The sequence below is a fragment of the Oreochromis aureus genome, linkage group 13 (genome assembly GCF_013358895.1).
Source record: "Oreochromis aureus strain Israel breed Guangdong linkage group 13, ZZ_aureus, whole genome shotgun sequence".
In the NCBI taxonomy this organism is placed as follows: Eukaryota; Metazoa; Chordata; class Actinopteri; order Cichliformes; family Cichlidae; genus Oreochromis; species Oreochromis aureus.
This window is the reverse complement of record NC_052954.1, coordinates 34,447,987-34,465,896: the sequence shown is the minus strand read 5'-3', so window position 1 is coordinate 34,465,896 and position 17,910 is coordinate 34,447,987. Positions and strand designations below refer to the sequence as shown.

The window sequence follows — 17,910 nt, the reverse complement described above, 5'->3', positions numbered from 1 at the left end:
GGAAGTAACAACAACAGTTTTCTCAGCTTTGGTGTGGTACCGTGAAATTATAGTACTGCAGGATACATGCAGAGTACATCAAGTATTTATAGCGTGTGCGGCACTGAGAACCCCGAGAATCAAAACAGTCAATGTTGTTGGAAAAACACGGGACTGAAATAGACCTTTGGCCTTTACGGGCTCGATTTAACAAAGAAAGACAAACAAAGAGGCCGTTCCTCACACACCTCCACACGCTACAGTCCGCTCCCACCGCGCCCATGATTGAACCCACTTCCTGCGAGCTGGGGTTGATGTAATTAAATCACTAACACGATGGGACACAATAACAGGAACACCTTCAAATACAACAAGCATGAGTCATCCACTCATAAAACCTGCAAACACTGCATCACATTAAATTCTTTGTGCTGTAGTAGCCTCTGCAGTGGAAGCTAGGGCTGCTCGATTATGGCAAAAATGATAATCACGATTATTTTCACTGAAATTGAGATCTCGATTATTTGACGATATTTATTTAACAATAGCAATGTATTGAATAATGGCTTTAAAGATTGTCAAAAAATAATATAAAATAGTGTGCAAATACTGATTACAGTGCAAATGTTTGCAATATAAAAAATAAATGAAAAATGTAAACATCTATGTTTAGTGAACTTCAAAATACTGCACAATATTTGATCCCGTCTGACTCCATGAACCCATAATGTTTCCACCAATGTTCCTCAAATATTTCATGTGTCTGAGCGAACACACAAACTCCCTGAGCGTCCCTTGGACCACTGTGAGCGACATCAGACATGTGCACTGTGGTCACGCCGGCATCTAATCCATCCAAGTTACATGGTTTATTAAAATAATCAAATTACAGCATTTACATTTATGTTAGACTACTTTTAATTAACTGCTTTAGCCCACTTACAATGAAAATGTAAAAAATCCTGTTCATGACCTGTGTAGGATGTTAACACTATTGGAAGTAAAAATAACTTGAACTCCAATTTTGAAAACACAACTTTCTTTCTTTTTTCATAAAGCTCTGACTTGTATTATGAGTCTGTGGTCTGGGAGAGAGTCTGTAACTCTGTCTGCAAAATACAGGATATAATGACCAATGTTGGCCAATTAATTATATAGTTACTTCTTCAAAAAAGTAACTCAGTTTGGCAAACAACAAAGTTTTTTGCAGTTATTTATTTTTTTTAATGCAGCCAAGGCGTTTTTAAATAAACATTTCAAACTATTTACAGAACAATCAGCTGTTCTGCATCAAATCTGATGCCACACAGATTATTTGTGCCACTCCAAAAAATCATTTGTCCACTATGAGATAAAGGAGAACAACAGCCTGATACCTGCAGGCCTGACAACAGGAGATGTATCACTGCTGTAACACCTGTAACATTCAGCAGCCGCCTCATTGTTCTGACTACACTACACACTAACTACACACTAACTACATACTAACTACACACTAACTACACACTAACTACACAAGATTTGCGCTAAACGTCTCAAATCTCTCACATCTCAGAACACCGCCGTCACTCCTAAAACTTCCCCCCGTTTCTTAACAACTAGATGCCACGTTGCCATATCATTTTTTGATTGGTCGACATAGTACTTTTTTCGACCAATAGGAAAGGGTTGGGGGTGGGGTTTGGTTTTGTTTTTGCTCACAGGCTTTCCAGCGTTTTCCTTATAAAACGCCGTTTTTACCGTTTCTTCCCGCAGTAAATATAAACAACGATAGTATTCAGGAAGAAAACCAAACATTGCAGATATTTTTATCATAACTCTGGTTTTACGTGGCCGATCAACACAATTTAAAAACTAGTATAAAGTCCACACTTTTCCCGTCAGTTGTTCCGTCTGTCCTGCTCACATCTCCAATGGTTGGACACGTTGTCATTAATGTGGCTTCACTGCACATCAGCCACGCCGCTTTGCTCGCTAAAACACCGGTGTCGGCACATAAGGACGCTGTCATAGCCTGTCAGCGACGTTGATTGGCTGCGTATATACGAATGTGAATCGCATCATTGGCTGGACTACAGGATAAGGTGGCATCGTTCTAATCCCATACAGGAGCAGCCAGTCACTCACTGACTAACACTGCAAAACAGAATTGTTGAAGTTTTAATTTTAATTTCAATTCAGGTTAGATTTTTTTTGTGCGCAGAGACCGTGCCAGCAGTGCGCAGCTTAGAGGGAACATTGGTTTCCACACCACTGAAGTCGTTTTACCTCTTTTCAACCAACGGCATTCTTTCTTCAGCAGCCATTATCCTCTCCTCTCCAAATAACTTCTGCTTAGCTTTCTGAGCTTTCCGAGCTTCCCTCGGGTCCTCTTAATTGTTGTGACGTGTGTTCAAAACACAGAGAGGTGCACTCCATTTGCCACACGGAGCAGCGCGAGAGTAAAGCACGAGGGAGGTGCTAATAATTGGCTCAGTCATTTTTAATGATCGTTGAAAACCCAGATCGTAATCGAGATTAAAATTTGATTCATTGAGCAGCCCTAGTGGAAGCTAATGCACGTGTGTCCAGCTTTTTAAAGAGAGGAGAGATTAAGACTTTAAATCAACAAATCGAGCCATGAATCACTGAATCACCTCTCAATGGTCTTAAAAATGATAAGTGAGACGAGATTACAGTTTTGTTTTAGAGCAGCAGCTATCGGTTAAATGATCAGTTATCAGTTTCTTCAGCTCCACAAATATATAAAAATAAATTCAGAGAAAAGAGAAGTATCAAATGTTCACACTTAAGAAGCTAAAACAAACAAATCTTTGGAGATTTTTCTTAAAAGTGACCAAAATAACTATTCAACCGTCCAAAGATGCAAATACAGCGACTCACATTCGCTTACTGTACTTATTCTTTGGTTTCTTTAGTCCACTGCAGATCAGATGGAAGCAGACACATGAGTGTCCCCAGTAGGATAATGTTTGCACCCAACCTTTTTTGCACCCAACCTTTTTTTTTTTTTTTTTTTTTTTTTTTTAACCTGTCCCGTTTGGTTCTTTTGCCATCAGAATTATTGTCTAAAGGCGAAGAAAGATGCCCAACGGATTTACTTTTTACCAAATGGACCATCCCAGCCTTGCCGTAATGGTCCATTTGATTCACCTTTATTGTTTATTTTATTTTGACTTGCTGAATACGGGACAGACTTGACTGGTGGAAAGAAAGGGAGAAAGAAAGAGGGAAAGAAAACAGCTGAGAAGAGGGACGGGGAGAAGGGCAAAACCAAAACCAACAGAATAAGCAGACAAAAATACATATATCGATCACCTGGATCACCTGTTGAGAAAGAAAAAAAGAAAGCAAGCAGAAGAAAACGAGAGTAATAAACAACATCACAATGATATATGGGAATATGACAGTAAATACTAAATATTAAACATTATTGTGCAGCACGTGGGATCGACAGCGCACAGTGTGCTTTGAGGTAGGAGCCAAAAGGGTGTAGTTTGTGTGTGTGATCACCGTGTGTGTACACCTGTGAGCATGAACGCTTGTTTTTAAAAGGTTCCTTCATGTAATGATCTGCTAGAGGGTGTGGGGGGCCACTGCCCCGTCCTCCAGGGCATGAAGCAGGTATGGAGGAGATCAAAACTCCAGACATCCAGAGGCCCCAGAACACAAGAGACCAAGGAAGACCAACAGAGGGGCAGCAGCACCACTATCCCAGAAAGAGCTGAGGAGAGTCCCAGATGAGGGGTCACTCAGCAGCCGCGGAGCAGAAGCCGGGGGGGGTTGCAGTGACGTGCCCGTGAGCTCCGCCGGCAGCCAGCTGTGCCTGAGTGACCGAGCCCCGGGCTGAGAGGCCGAGGCACCCCATCCCAGTGGCCCGAGCGAGCCCCAGGCTCCAGGCCCCGATAAGCAGCCGCCAAGGAGTGAGCCGGTGGGTACCTGGGCGCCCACCCCGACACAAAGAACCACCAACGCACCGATGTCTGAGGGCGTCTGCCACCGGCAGGGGAAGTGGTGGGGGGAGATGGGCCTCCAAACCTTGGAGGGCCTGAGATGTCCCCAGAGAGGTGGCGTCTGATACCCAACCTGACATAAAGACACAGACAAACAGGCACACACAGATACAAACATCCATTCCCACCCTCATGCTCTCATATACAATTACTCAACACTCACCCAACGTGGAGACAGACATAAAGAGACGCTGTACACACAATCACACTCCCCAAGCGTACTCTAAGCCCCGGGTCTAGGTACCCTTGCCCCTGGAGGGGAAACTGCGCCCAGACCCAGGTGATGTTACCCTTTTCCCTGCGGTGGGGAGAAGCAGACCGCCCCGACTCCGCAGCAGCAGGGAGGCCCCACATTCCAGACCCCAGTCGGACGGCCAACTCCTCCTCCTAGCCCCCCCCGCTCCAGCAGGCCGCAGAGAACGGGGGTGTAGGAAGACTCCAAACCTCCCTCCACCCGCTCTTATGTAGTGTTGATGTATGTGTGTTCTAAGGTGCATTTAAAACCCAGGAGGGCATGGAGCCACCTGCCAGAGCAGCAGGTAAGCGTATAGTCCCTCCTGCTAGCCCTCAATGTCTACGTGTATTTAAAATTGAGAGGTGGGCAACGACGCCAGGGGTGAGGTGTACACCCTGATGGTAATTTGGAATCCGTGTAGCGTGCCCACCCCCAAGATCCTATATGTATGTGTAATGAGAGTGTGAGTAATGTGAATGTCTAAGTTGTGGGATAAAATTGAGGCAGAGGCAGCCAGAAGGGGACAGAGGGGGGGGATGTCTCCTCTGCACCCTGGTGACACACCCCTACCCCAAGGCCCTGCATGTGTGGGTGTTTGCACCCAACCTGATGTAAAGTATCGCTGAGGAAGATAAATCTAAAGTTTCAGACCTTCCTGGTTAGATGCATGAATGAGGTGATGCAGGCAGAGAGTTCAAGAAATTGAAGGAGAAACTCTATGAACTGAATCGAGTTCATTCATGATGACAGCAGTCAGACGGATGAAAAGAAATCGTATAGAACCAAAAATATGCAACCAGAGGGATGCAAAATGGGCACAAAAGAATGGAAAATTACTTTAAAATCACACAAAAGAGGCACAGATCCTCGACTACATCAAGGGGATGTGAAATGATTACAGAGGGATGCTGGGGGGATCCTGGGGGTGGGATGGAGGCAGACCTGCTGTGGCGCTCCCTGAAAGAGATGCAAGACCAGGAACACTCTACAGAGGAATAACGATGATAAAGAGACACAACATAATGAAGTGAAGTAAAAACGACCTCTGTGGGATACTGAATCGCTACAGATGGATGCAAAGAGAGCACGCAGGAAGGCTGATCTACAAACTGTTGTGGTTTCAGACAAACACCACAAAGGGATGCAAAATGACTACAGCAGGATGTGAAAGGAAAATAAAATGACAAACCATTACAAAGAGATTCAACTGCAGACCCACAAAATAAGCCTAGCAACGTAAAATTACCAAAAAGGTTTTACTGGTCACATATTTCATCTTTCCATCCACCCCAACCTCCTCTGAATCTGATCCAGCCAAACTTATGTTCCTGCTAAATTAAAAGTTTTTAACTCTTCTGAGTTGTCAGATGTTCATGAACAAAACTTTTAGATGGGACGAAACTAAAAGACCTCAGACGTGCTGCAGCCTCAGAGGAGAAAACGATGACAGCGTTCCTCGCTGTCTTCCTTTGCAGCCGCAGACGCTGCTTTGATGTATTTTATGCCTTCGACCCGGCCTGCAGGTCACCGACTCAGAGATCAGCGCTCCTGCTGTCGCTGCGATTCCAACAATGAGCTCAAACAAAAACGACGGAAGCTCAGCGGAGAAATCCCCAAATACATCAGCCTGTTTCCCATCAGCCTCTCTGTCTCTCTCACAGCCAGTCTGCAAGACTTCCTGTTCATCTCTGTGTTAGTTCAGGTCAGTGAGGCTTGAATCATCACCGTCCGCCTATGTTCGGTATTCTCAAAGAAGAATACACACCAGGTTTACTTTTCCAGCGCTGTCTTTTAGGTTAACCTCGATGTTACTCAGACATTTGTCAGTCTGAGTTTTTACGTTTTCTGCAGCTTCTCGCGCTGATCTGTTGTTTTTATGTTTCAGTTGTTCATACTCGGCCCCAGCAGCGGGGCGGAGACCTGAACCACGAACAGAACGACCACCAAGTGCCCGACAGCACACTGTATGATGCCAGCTACCCAAGCAACCAGGACAACGACACACAGCCCACCACGGGGCCAGGACACGCCCACAACCGCCATCATACATCATACCAGGCGACGAACACTCACAACCACGACCGACACCCCCACCACCTCGATCGTGATCACCCACAGCAGGAACACCGAACGCACGGTCACCAAATGCCAGGTGAGTTTTTGTCCACACTGAGAAGGTTCCAACGGCCAATCACAGTCCAGAGGTCCAGTTCAGGGACTCTAATTAGCTGAGGTGAAGCTGAGCAGACGACTAGCAGTGTCACCATCGACCTGTCAGTCAATGAGGCCACGCCCCTCCAAACTTTAAACCTTAACATAATTTAATGGGGACTGACTCACTGCTGGAGCCTCTGGTGGACATTGGAGGAACTGCAACCTGCCTGCATGATGAAGTCAGGGCTTTTATTTTGGCGTCCTGAGACTTTTATTTAAATAAAGACGTGAGCACATCTTCCATTGCTGATAAACACCCACACACACTTCCTCCGAAGGAAATCCGCTTGTTCCTCCGTTACATATACATCAGTGTGTGTGTGTGTGTGTGTGAGTCACCCGACCAGCACACCTATGACATCACACCCCCACTTCCAGCTTGTTTGAGATTGGCCAGCTCTGTTTCCCACTGTTCTGTTTTCTCTGACCTTTGACCTCAGTGACCAGCCAGCTACATCATCCTGAGAGGAACATTTATGAGTGTTTCAGAATGTCCAGTCCAGAGAAAAAAAACAGCTATAATCCAGCCACTGATCTATTAAATCATGACTGTGACGGAGCTGTTAGCTTTAGCCTCCTGTCCTAGAATAGAATAGAATAGAATAGCCTTTATTGTCATTGTACAGGGTACAACGAAATTGGAGTGCCACTCCCTTGGTGCAAAATGCAATAATAAATATAATAAAAAATAGTAAGATATAAAAGGTACAATAAAACAAACATAAGTACTCAAACAAAAGTAAGTATGATATTTACAGGATAGCAGCATTAGCTTTAGCCTCCTGTCCTAGTGCAGAGAGCACAGACAGGGAGTCCTTAGTTTATGTTTATAAAACCATCCAGTGATAAACAAGTTTTATTTCAGTCCACAATATTTTGTGTAATTTTGGGTTCATTTTTTACAGACTTTTTTACATAAATTGAGGCATTTTTGTAACTTTTTGTTGTGTTGAAGCTCTGTGAATAAGGTGGACTCATGATTTATCCAGCTGTGCCTGATAAAATCACCCAGACAGAAATGAGTCTCTACTTCACATCTGAAATTAATGCCATATTAAGCTTTCCTTTTAATAAATTTAAAGTGACGTCTCACCTTCTAAAGTGGGACATTTACAACAAACAGAAGAAGAAATTAAGCGCTTCTGTGTAACAGACGCTCTTTTGTCGAACAGGAAGTCGCCTGTGCTCGCCTCCGTAAATCACGCTGATGATCATTAGATAGAAACACTACCAGCTGACAGGGCAGCGTGTGATTTCTTTCCCTCTCTCCTGACTGCAGCTGCAGCCTGAGGTGACCTCACTGTAAGCTGACCTTTGACCTCTCAATATGCTAAAGAAAACAGGTCATGATGATCAGAGTGAGTGTTTCAGGTGGTTTTTTGTCTGGACTGCATCTCCAAGAGGGAAACACCAAAGCCGAGCACACACACACACACTTGTATTTCTCACATGTGAGGACCCTTGCTTCCAGCATACCCAGACCCCATAAATGTGAGCGTTGTACGACGAACTGCAGTCAGGTCCAGACCTCAGTGAGGACACGAGCATGCAGATGAGCTTCCCTGAGATGGTTTCTGACAGTTTGTGCAAACTGATTGTTCCTGCAGCTGTCCGGTTGGCTGGTCTCAGACCATCCTGGACGTGAACGTGCTGGATGTGGAGGTCCTGTGCTGGTGTGGTTACACGTGGTCAGCGTAACCTTTGGAGACGGCTCATGGTAGAGAAATTAACATTCATTTCATGGCAGCAGCTCCGGTAGACATTCCTCCCGGAGCTCCCTCAAAGGTTGCAACATCTGTGGCGTTTTGCTGTGTGATCAAACTGCACATGTCACAGTGGCCTTTTAATGTGAGCAGTCTAAGGTACACCTGTGAGGTGGGATGGATTATCTCAGCAAAGGAGAAGTGCTCAGTAATGGGTCTTTGTGTTTGTAGACAATGTTTCAGATCTTTCAATTCAATTCAATTCAATTCAATTTTATTTATATAGCGCCAAATCACAACAAAAGTCGCCTCAAGGCGACTTTTGAGCTCAGCTCATGAAAAAGTGTTGTGTTTAACCCTTTCACACATAGTGGTGCCTACAGTGGACAGCTATTCAAAGGCTGATTTCTTGTATTTGTGTCAGTGTTGATGCCATACTTGCACATAAACATCTACATTGGACACTGATGTGTCACTCCATACCCTGCCACCCACTGATCAGCCAGTGTTGTCCACCTTAGTGGACATGTAAAAAACTCAAAGTTCAGATATCTTTTTTTTCATGCCTAAAGATGAATACAAATACTTGATTGTGGTTGTCATAATTCATGCATGAAAGTGTTAAATGTTTGTTCAGTGTAATATATATAAGAGCGATAGTTCTCCAGGGTTTCTGGGGGTCTTTCAAAGTGGTCCAATTCCCAACATTGTAGAAAAATCAGTCACAGACTGGAAAAAGTCTTCCAGACAAAACTGCCCCCTAGAATCGAATCCTTTAATCTGTTAGCATCCACCACTCGTTCAGGGTTAGATTCATATTTCGCCCTTTTTAAAGACATTTTTCCATGAAGAGTTGGTTTGAAGGCCAACACTTGTTCCTCTGTGAAACTCACTTTGTGTAGCATGTGCAGCGCTAACATGAGCCCCACTGTTGAGTGCTTTACTGGAAACCTCGTGACTATCATCAGGCTCAGATTAACTTTCCAAAGATGCCGCCTGGATTTGAACTCGGAATAAGTCAAAAACATGTTTCCGTCCAGTGGAGGTGATCGTGATGTGACGTGCTTCTGCTGAAAGTAAACACAGCTTTCATGCTTTCAGCAGCAGTTTGTGGCTGGGTTTGGTTCAGCCTGTTCTGTCCTTCAGAGCCTCTCGGGATCGCTGAGCAGGAAGTGTAAGCACAGTTGGATTTATTTCAGAGTCCAGGAATAACAATAACAACACAATCAGATCCTCTTGGCCCCGAGGTGCCTCCGACCAGCTGAAGGACCGGCAGCGCCCTGAGGTCTGCATGTTCACTTTTCATCAAACCATCCCAAGGAGCGGTAAAGCTCAGCGAGTATCCTCGTGTTTGCTTCCCTTTGGAGCTCTGCTGTGTTTTTAACCCAGACTGGAGCCTCAGCTGGTTCCATTTCAGAGCACAACAACACAGTCTAGGTCCCCAGAGAGCCATGATTCACAGGGGGGAGTGTGTTTTTGTCAGCAGTGGGCGAATAGCCCCTCGTGGTTCTATTTTTATTTCAGAAATCTGGTTCAGAAGTCCAGAGTTTCTCAGGGGGTGACATCCTACAGTCGGCGAGCTTCCTGCGTTCTTCTAGTGCCGCCAACAGGTCAAACTTCCACTGCAGCCCACAACTCAGCATGTGGTCGTGACTGCTCTTGTGTTTTTGAATCAGCTTTTAAACCAGTGAAGATGGACACTGGACATTTTTACTCATGCTGCCTTTGTCTTACCATTACACACAACGCAGTTTATACAGTTTCTGAGTAGATACACCGGTAGGAGTTCTGACTTCCAGTTTAATTTCCACCAGTTCTGTTCTTGACTTCTAGTGGGATGAATTTCTAGGCATAGCTGTGAGGTGGAGACTTTTCTGTTCAGAGGTTTCAGGAGCTCTGCTTTTTGCAGATGATGTGGTTTTGTTGGCATCATCAAATGATGACCTTCAGCTCACACTGGAGCAGTTTGCAGGCAGATGTGAAGCCATGTTGATGGAAGGAGTGTGCTGCAGAGCTGGATGTGAAAGCGATGCTGTCAGTTTGCAGGCCAGTCTGTGTTCCTACCCTCACATGTGACCATGAGCTCATGAAGAATAAAATGTCCCAACAAGTTGATTCTGTTCATGGGGAGAAACATTAGTACACTGACTAACAACCAGCTCAGCTTCTTGATCATTAATATACAAATTGTCATGGCTGTTGTTGGGGAATGGCTGCAGTCACAGCATCGTAAGATGGTGACAGACGTGCCCAAAGAGATGCAGGTAACACAAAGAGTGTGTTCACGTGTCAATAAAGGTGTGAGTACCAGCACAAATAAATAAATGCAAAGTTTAAAAAGCTCCAGTGAAATCAGAATACTTAGAATATTTAACTCCAAGTTCAGTATAAGAATAAGAGCTTTGGCTAATCTCAGAAAGTGGCGTGACCGAACTTTTTTGTATGAAGGTTAAATTTGAAGTTAAGTATCTCTAAGGTGTTGCCTCATTAATAAACAGCATGCTGGGCTGCTCCCTTTGTCAGTTTAGAAAAACTTCGTGTTTCATGAGAAACTTCAAAAATCAAAGCAAGCAGATCGAGAGACGAGCCGGGGGCACATATGAGAGTGTCCTCTGCATGAAGATGTATATTCAGGTTGGAGTGCAGACATGTTCACTGTGGATCAGTTTCATTAATTACAGGTGGACTCACAGGTGTTGCAAAGGTATAGCAGGACGTTAGAAGCACCTGCTCTCATTGTATGATCATTTAGATCAGGGGTCTCAAACTCAAATGATCCGCGGGCCACTTCTGGCGCCGTCATCTCATTGGAGGGCCACTTTAGTGTCCAAGTAGTACAAAAAAACAAACACGAATACACCCACTAATATTTCCTAAAATGTAGTGTTGTGTTTGTTTTATTTAATTCCAAATATTGTGTAACAAGACAAAATTGCAAACATGAACGCAATTTTTTTTCTCACTCTTAACTATCTGAAGCCTTTCTGCTTCAGTTTCATTTGTCATATGCAAGTTAGCACAGAGTCAGCATTGCAATGAAATGTATTTAACGAGCAGCAGACAGTCACTCAGCAGTATAGTACAGTAGTTTCATTGAACTACCAAATAAACAGCTCTTTCTGGCCAGATACTTTCCAGCACTTTTGCTACAATTTTGTTTGTATTTAACAAAATAAAAATGCAGACATAAGCGTACACATTAGTTTTCGACTGCAAGTGAAAATAGTTTTCTTTCCAAATAAATCTCTCACTGAACAAACACAGCCCTCAACATGTTTGCACTCTCTTGTTACCTCGGCCAGGTCCGCGGCTCCGAACAGTGGTAAGGAGACCTCTGGATAATACTTTGGCTTCCGTGTCGGGCTCGTAGCCGGGAACGAACTTTACTGTCTGGGTCAACTTTGCTAGCGAGAGACAGAGAGAGGCGTTGAAAGGCTGCTCCAGCAGAACTTTGTTTTGGAGGAAAACAGGAACACGGTGTACAGTCGAGTCTTAATAGCTTACTTACAACCAGTGTTGGGTAAGTTACTTTAAATTAGTAACTTAGTTACATTACTAGTTACTTCCATCAAAAGTAACTCAGTTACTTCAAGTTACTCGTTACTTTCAAAGTAACTAGTTACTAGGGAAAGTAACTTTGGTTTTACTCAGACTTCTCTTGTTAATGTGTTGCTTCTGTAACTGGATACCCAGCCAGATTGCCAGTCTTCTAGCTTGCTTACATGCCACAAGTGCACTGTGCCACCTACCAATAGAAAGGAAAAAATAATGTGCATATTTCCACGAGAGAAATCCCACGCCTGGACCGTCGTTGACCGCCGCCATGATTCTAGCCTGCTTTTTACATCCAACACAAAAACTGCAGTCGTGGTGCTTTTGATTGTACTCAGAACTTGGAAATTCTGCCTTCTGAATAGGAAGATGTAGGTAACACCAGACTGCAGATGAGCTGCATACAGAGCTGGACTGGGACAAAACAATCGTCCCGGCATTTTGACTAGAGACCGCCCGCCATTATAGGAAAAATCATAAAGACTTTGAATGAAAACAAACACTGTTGTGACAGTGATGTACACTGTTCTGATGGTATATATGTATCAATCTATCAATCGTTTGTTGTAAGACTCAGATAATTATTTTTTTTAAAGCGAGACATTTTAAATGAGAATAAGAAAGAAAAGTATTTCCTTGTCCCCCCCTTTCCCTGTTAATGCCCTACCTGCCCCCTGGCATAACTTTGCTAGACCCGCCCCTGCACAGTTACCAGCTGTCAGCTACGTGAAAAGGATCCTGGTGTTATTTGTCTCTCAGAAACAGTTCATAACTTCCTTCAACTCATTCATGTCACCTAAAAGGTAAACCTGTTTCTCCATCACCTGTTCAGCTCTGATGATTCAGTAAGGACATCTCCTGGTTTCATCTGCATGTTTCCTCTCACCAGATAACCAAACCGATATCATGACCAGCAGCTTTACAGCTGTGGCTCCAGCAAACATCAGCTGATACTAGAAATTAATATTAAATAAATTCTAACAACAGCTGATCAAGCTTAAACGTGCTGCTGTTGTTTAGCGCGACATCCGCTGGTTTCCTCTTTCTGGCGCAAAGTGGGCGATAAATAAACAGAGAAAAGCCGATCAGCTGATCATTGATCAGTTTCGTGATTGAAGTAGAAACAGGAGAGAATGAGAGAAGAAGAGGCAGCTGTGCAGCTTCAGCTTTGTGTCTTTTTCATTGTAGCTGAAGTCCGGGACAAACTGTGTTCCTTTTCACCTCAGTACGAAACGCGTAATATTTTCTCTGAATACCAGACGATTCTGTTTTTACGGGACGGTTGGCAACTCTAATAATTAACCGTATGAACAAAATAAAGTTCAACATCAGTAACATAGCACCCACCCAGCTGTATAGAAACTCCGTCATGCTAGCTAGCACGCAGTACGAAAAATGTCAGCATACCGAAAATAAACTCCACCTAAACTTGGTTTATATCTGACTCCGATAGACTGCAGGTCATAACTTCTTACCTGAAGTTCAGTTCACCTGACACTCGGACCGCGGCCGCTTGGTCTCTCCTCTTGCCTCCCTTTTCCCTCATCCACCTGCTGGCCTCCACCACTTGCTAATGTTATTGAATCTGTGGAAGCTCCGCGATATCCACCACACGAAGTAACGAGTAACGAGCCTATCTAAATCCCAGTAACGAGTAACGCGTTCCTGATTTTGGCATAATAACTAGTTACCGTGCTCGTTACCACAATAATAACGTAGTTACTGTAACGCGTTACTTAATAACACGTTAGTCCCAACACTGCTTACAACTGGGCTCATCAGGCACTCTTCTTGGCTGCAGTGGTTATTTTTATATTTACATGCTTCCATCTCCCGTTTCTGCTCGGTAGCACCTCGTACTTTTTGACTCTCCTTTTTCTCCCTCCCTCACGCTCAGACACACAGCGGGTGGGGCGGTCCCACACGTTCTCCCTGCAACAAGGACTACACCGCTCACTAGGCTACGTCCACACGTACACGGGTATTTTTAAAAACGGAGATTTTCCGTTTTCGTTTTAAAAAATAATCCCGTCCACATGTAAACGCAGAAATGAAGGAAAACGCTGCTAGGAACATGCCAAAGCAACAGGTGGCGATATATTCCTAACCCCAGTCAGAAGTCTAGAAGCCTCGGTAGGAAATAGTAAACAAAGATGGGGCATAGAAGCAGAACCGAGTGGTATGTGTGGAGGGACAGTAACTGTGTGTGTGTATATGTAAGCATTTAAACACTGCAGAAAGTACAATTAACAGTATTGTAGAAATTCATTTCACCGAAACAATAACGTGGCGCACAGTGTGACGTCAAAAAAATGCGCACACCTTTGACGCTGCGTTTTCTCCGTTTTTCTCGTCCACACGTAAATGCAAAAACGGAGTTTTCGAAAATCTCCACCCTGGCAGGCGTTTTTAGAAATCTCCGTTTTCAGTGACCGAAAACGCCGTTTACGTGTGGACGAAAGGTGCAAACGCGTAGCCTGAAAGGGCCATGCCTGTAACACTCTGCCGTCGTATTAAATCATTTTTCATATAATAATTTTAAAAAAAAATTTCTTCACATCAATATGCAGGCTGCAAGTAGAGGTGACGTGGGCCGCAAATGGCCCGCGGGCCGCGAGTTTGAGACCCCTGATTTAGATTGTTTCTACATTTTATTTAAAATATTTTGTTGTTTTGGTTTTTTTTGCATTTTTTTTCACACAGATCTACTTACAGATCCAATATAACCAAGTAGGTTTTACTTTATTGTTTGTGATCTAACAGCTTATGTAACAGCTGTGTAACTGTAGTGTCCTTTGTACCATTTGGTTCCTTTACTTTAGAAATCTCCGTACATTAAAAAAAAACACAACACTTTTATTTTTTCCAGATGACCTCAGTGCCGCCCCTCTCCCATATCCCAGTGCCCTTATTCCCCTCATTGTCCCCTACATGATGGACCAGGTGTGGTCCCAGCTGCAGCCGGTCATGGAGCGCTTTAACCACTCACTGGAACACCTGAGCCAGAGGGTAGGTGACCTGGCCCATGATGTGGCCCAGCTGAAGAGCAGCCAGCTGGGGGCGGGGCATCAGATGACTCTTCAGGAGGAGCGTGGCGATGGAGTGGAGGAGCGGTTGGACGCCAGATTAGATGAAATGATTCAGAACATCGGGGAGGTCAAGAGGCAGGTGGAGGCGCAGCAGACTGAGCTGGAGAAGAGGCTGCACTCGCAGCATGTAATGCTGCACTACAACCTCACCAGCTTCAAGGCCGACATCGACGTGAAGCTGAAACGCCAGCAGAAGATGCTGCAGGTCAGTGGATGAGGGAGGCGAGATACCAACACTTAACAGGATTCATGGTGGTGTTGATATAAACCTTTATAATGAATCAGGAGGATGTACAATTAACCCTTGTGTTGTCCACGGGTCATTTTTGTCCTCTACAGAAATCTTTTGCTATCAAAAATATGTTTTTTATTCATCAAATGGTCTGAAAATAACAGAAGTTATTCATTACTATACTATGCATGATTGGAATAAGTTTTAAGTAATTTGATTTATTTATGGGGTTTTTATTCGATTTTATAACACCTGTTGTCCTCGTGGACAAAAATGACCCCAAAGTACAAAGTGTTGCAAAAGGCCATATTTTCACAACATACTGCTATCAAACATCTTTGATCTTGAATCACTGATGTTTGGGGTCAAGCACTGGTCATAACAACCACAACAACAACAACAACAGGCAGCACAATGAGGAGGCAGGTGCTCTATATTCAATAAAATGTTATTTATACTGCGCCAAATCAAAACAACAGTCGCATCAAAGTGCTTCGTATTGTAAGGTCGACCCTACAATAATACATACACAGAAAGTATGCTCACAAGCCTCCATTGCACTAGAGATTTGCATACTTTGATGAGCATACTTTTTTTACCATGTTGTGCAAAGCAATGACCAGTAGGACAAAGCACATATTGTCCTCTAGTATAATGAGGAGGAAGAATCAATGTTCAGGAAGATCCAGGGTTAGAAGATATAGAAAATATTGTCAATATTTAGAGCACATGCTACCCTTTCTCTGAAAAAGCACATCACCCACCTGCAGAAGTGGAAGAAGGCTATGAAGTGAAGAAAAGTGATGAAGAATCTGAAATATGTTCAAGTAGGTTCTTGGGCATCCAGGGCATTGTAGTCTGAGGAACTTGGAAAGAAAGTGACTGGGCTTCTTGAAGTTTCTTGAGTTTTCAGAATGTGAAACTGGAATAGAAGATGTGTCAGAGGACTACACATCATCCATTTCAATTATGATGAAGACAAAGAATCAAGCAGGAAAGAGGAGTCAGCTGAGACAGAGGAATATTTGCAGTAATGTGAGGAAACATTGATCTGGTCTTCTAACATCCCAATGACAGACGATGCATGACTCTCTCATGTGCCACAGAGAAAGATAATCTATCACAGTCCAAGCACATATGCCAGGTCCCATACTCCTTCATTGGCTTTTCTACTCGAGCACTGAATGCATTATACACAGTGTTCTGCTTGTATTCTGCTTTTTAACGTTCACATGCCAATGGATGCATCAGAGACCAAGTTGGGGTTCAGTAACTTGCCCAAGGACACCTTGGTAAGAACTCCAGACTAGAGCACACAGAGACTGAACCAACAACCATCCAATTAGCAGATGACCTGCTCTACAGCCAACTCAATGATGAACAAGGAGGGACAACAAGAGGGAAAAAAATGGATCGAATGCAGCTGTAGTCTTATGTGGGTATGTTGATTCTACATCCGGTGGAGTCGCTACGGACAGTTTATGACATCCTGAGTCTGGTAGAGCAGTTTTAAAGGTGACACAAGATTAATCATAGAAGCGCAAAAAGGATATAATTTCTTGATAAAGACACAATAGATGATCATCGTGCAGGGCCCCGCCCGTCGGGCTATATGATCGCCCGACTGGAGATATCACTAGCTCCGCGACGTTGGGCTAGCGATTTTGCGAGCCCTGTCGTTCATGACACAAAGCGCTCCCATTTGAGGTGTATGGAACAAGTGGGTGTTTCTCCTGCTGTGATGTAAGATCCTGATACTGATGTGACTGTATGAGCACCAAGTCCCGTTCAGAGGACTCTGTCCATTCCAACAGAACATCCCAAGTAAACCTATGAGATAAAAACATGGCAGTATGTCATGCCAGGTCCAGCTGTACATGGAACATGCTAGTGTACCGATGGCAAACGTCTGGCCTGCAGTCAGGACACGCGAGTTGTCCCTAACATTGCAGGTTTCAAAAGAAAACAATCATCTGTAACAACTTGTTTACTGTATATGACCCTTGCCTGCAACTGCAGAAAGAAAGCTGTCCATGATGGGACCAGTGCAGAGGAATAAACCTGAGCTTCCTCCTGCACTTGTGTCAAATATGGACATGAAAGTTTGCCTTCACTCAGACCCATGCCCTGGTGTTCCTACCATGCCAAAATATAGAAAACTGTCAGGTAATGAGTTGGAATAAAGTTGAATAAAACCTTGAAACACAGAGATGGATGATATTTTATACTTATGGCTTTATAAACAGTCAAAGCAAACAGGGTCATTTTTGAGCGCAGAGGACAACAGATGTGATTATTTGCTGCCAGTAAAAAACTTGAAGTAGTTTAAAACAGCTTTCTAAATTAACTTTGACATATACCCGTCTGTGATCATCTGCTAAAGCAACTGACTCTGGTTGTGAAACGATAATCACAATAACTGATGATTTGATTTATTTTTACCTGAAAACAAAGAAAAATTCATTTTATGAGGTTTTTAACAGACTTAAATTTGAAATGGAATAAAAAAATGTGTCAGAATGTTTGAATTAAGTTTTAATTAAAAGTGGGGAAAAATCCACTTCAAAGTAATTAAGTATCAATCAAACCAGATGGGGACATTTTGACCCCTGAGGACCACAGGTGTGATTATGTGCTGCCATTTAAAAATTATAAATGGTTCAAAAAAAAACTTTTTCACTAAAGTTCAACATAGAGCACTCTGTAGTTAGTCAGATAGTCAAAATTATCTGAACTTTTAAATATTTTATTTTCTTGTTTTGTTTCCACTCGAAAACACAGTGTATTTTATGTAAACAAGGTCTGGTGGCCCTAAAATGTAAAATGTTGGGTAAATTTTGTGTTAATGTGTTGGTCTTAAGTAAAACTAAGACGTAACATTGAATTGATTGAC

General features: G+C 43.5%; 1 protein-coding gene across 1 annotated transcript in view; it reads left to right on the top strand.

Annotated features, from left to right (window-relative positions):
- mmrn2a (multimerin 2a) overlaps window positions 1-17,910 on the top strand; it is a 40,396-nt gene that overhangs the window by 18,069 nt on the left and 4,417 nt on the right. Inside the window, exons 5-6 of the mRNA XM_031753099.2 lie at window positions 6,113-6,379; window positions 14,566-14,990. Coding sequence (XP_031608959.1) covers window positions 6,113-6,379; window positions 14,566-14,990 — 692 coding nt within the window. The remainder of the gene's footprint in view (window positions 1-6,112; window positions 6,380-14,565; window positions 14,991-17,910) is intronic.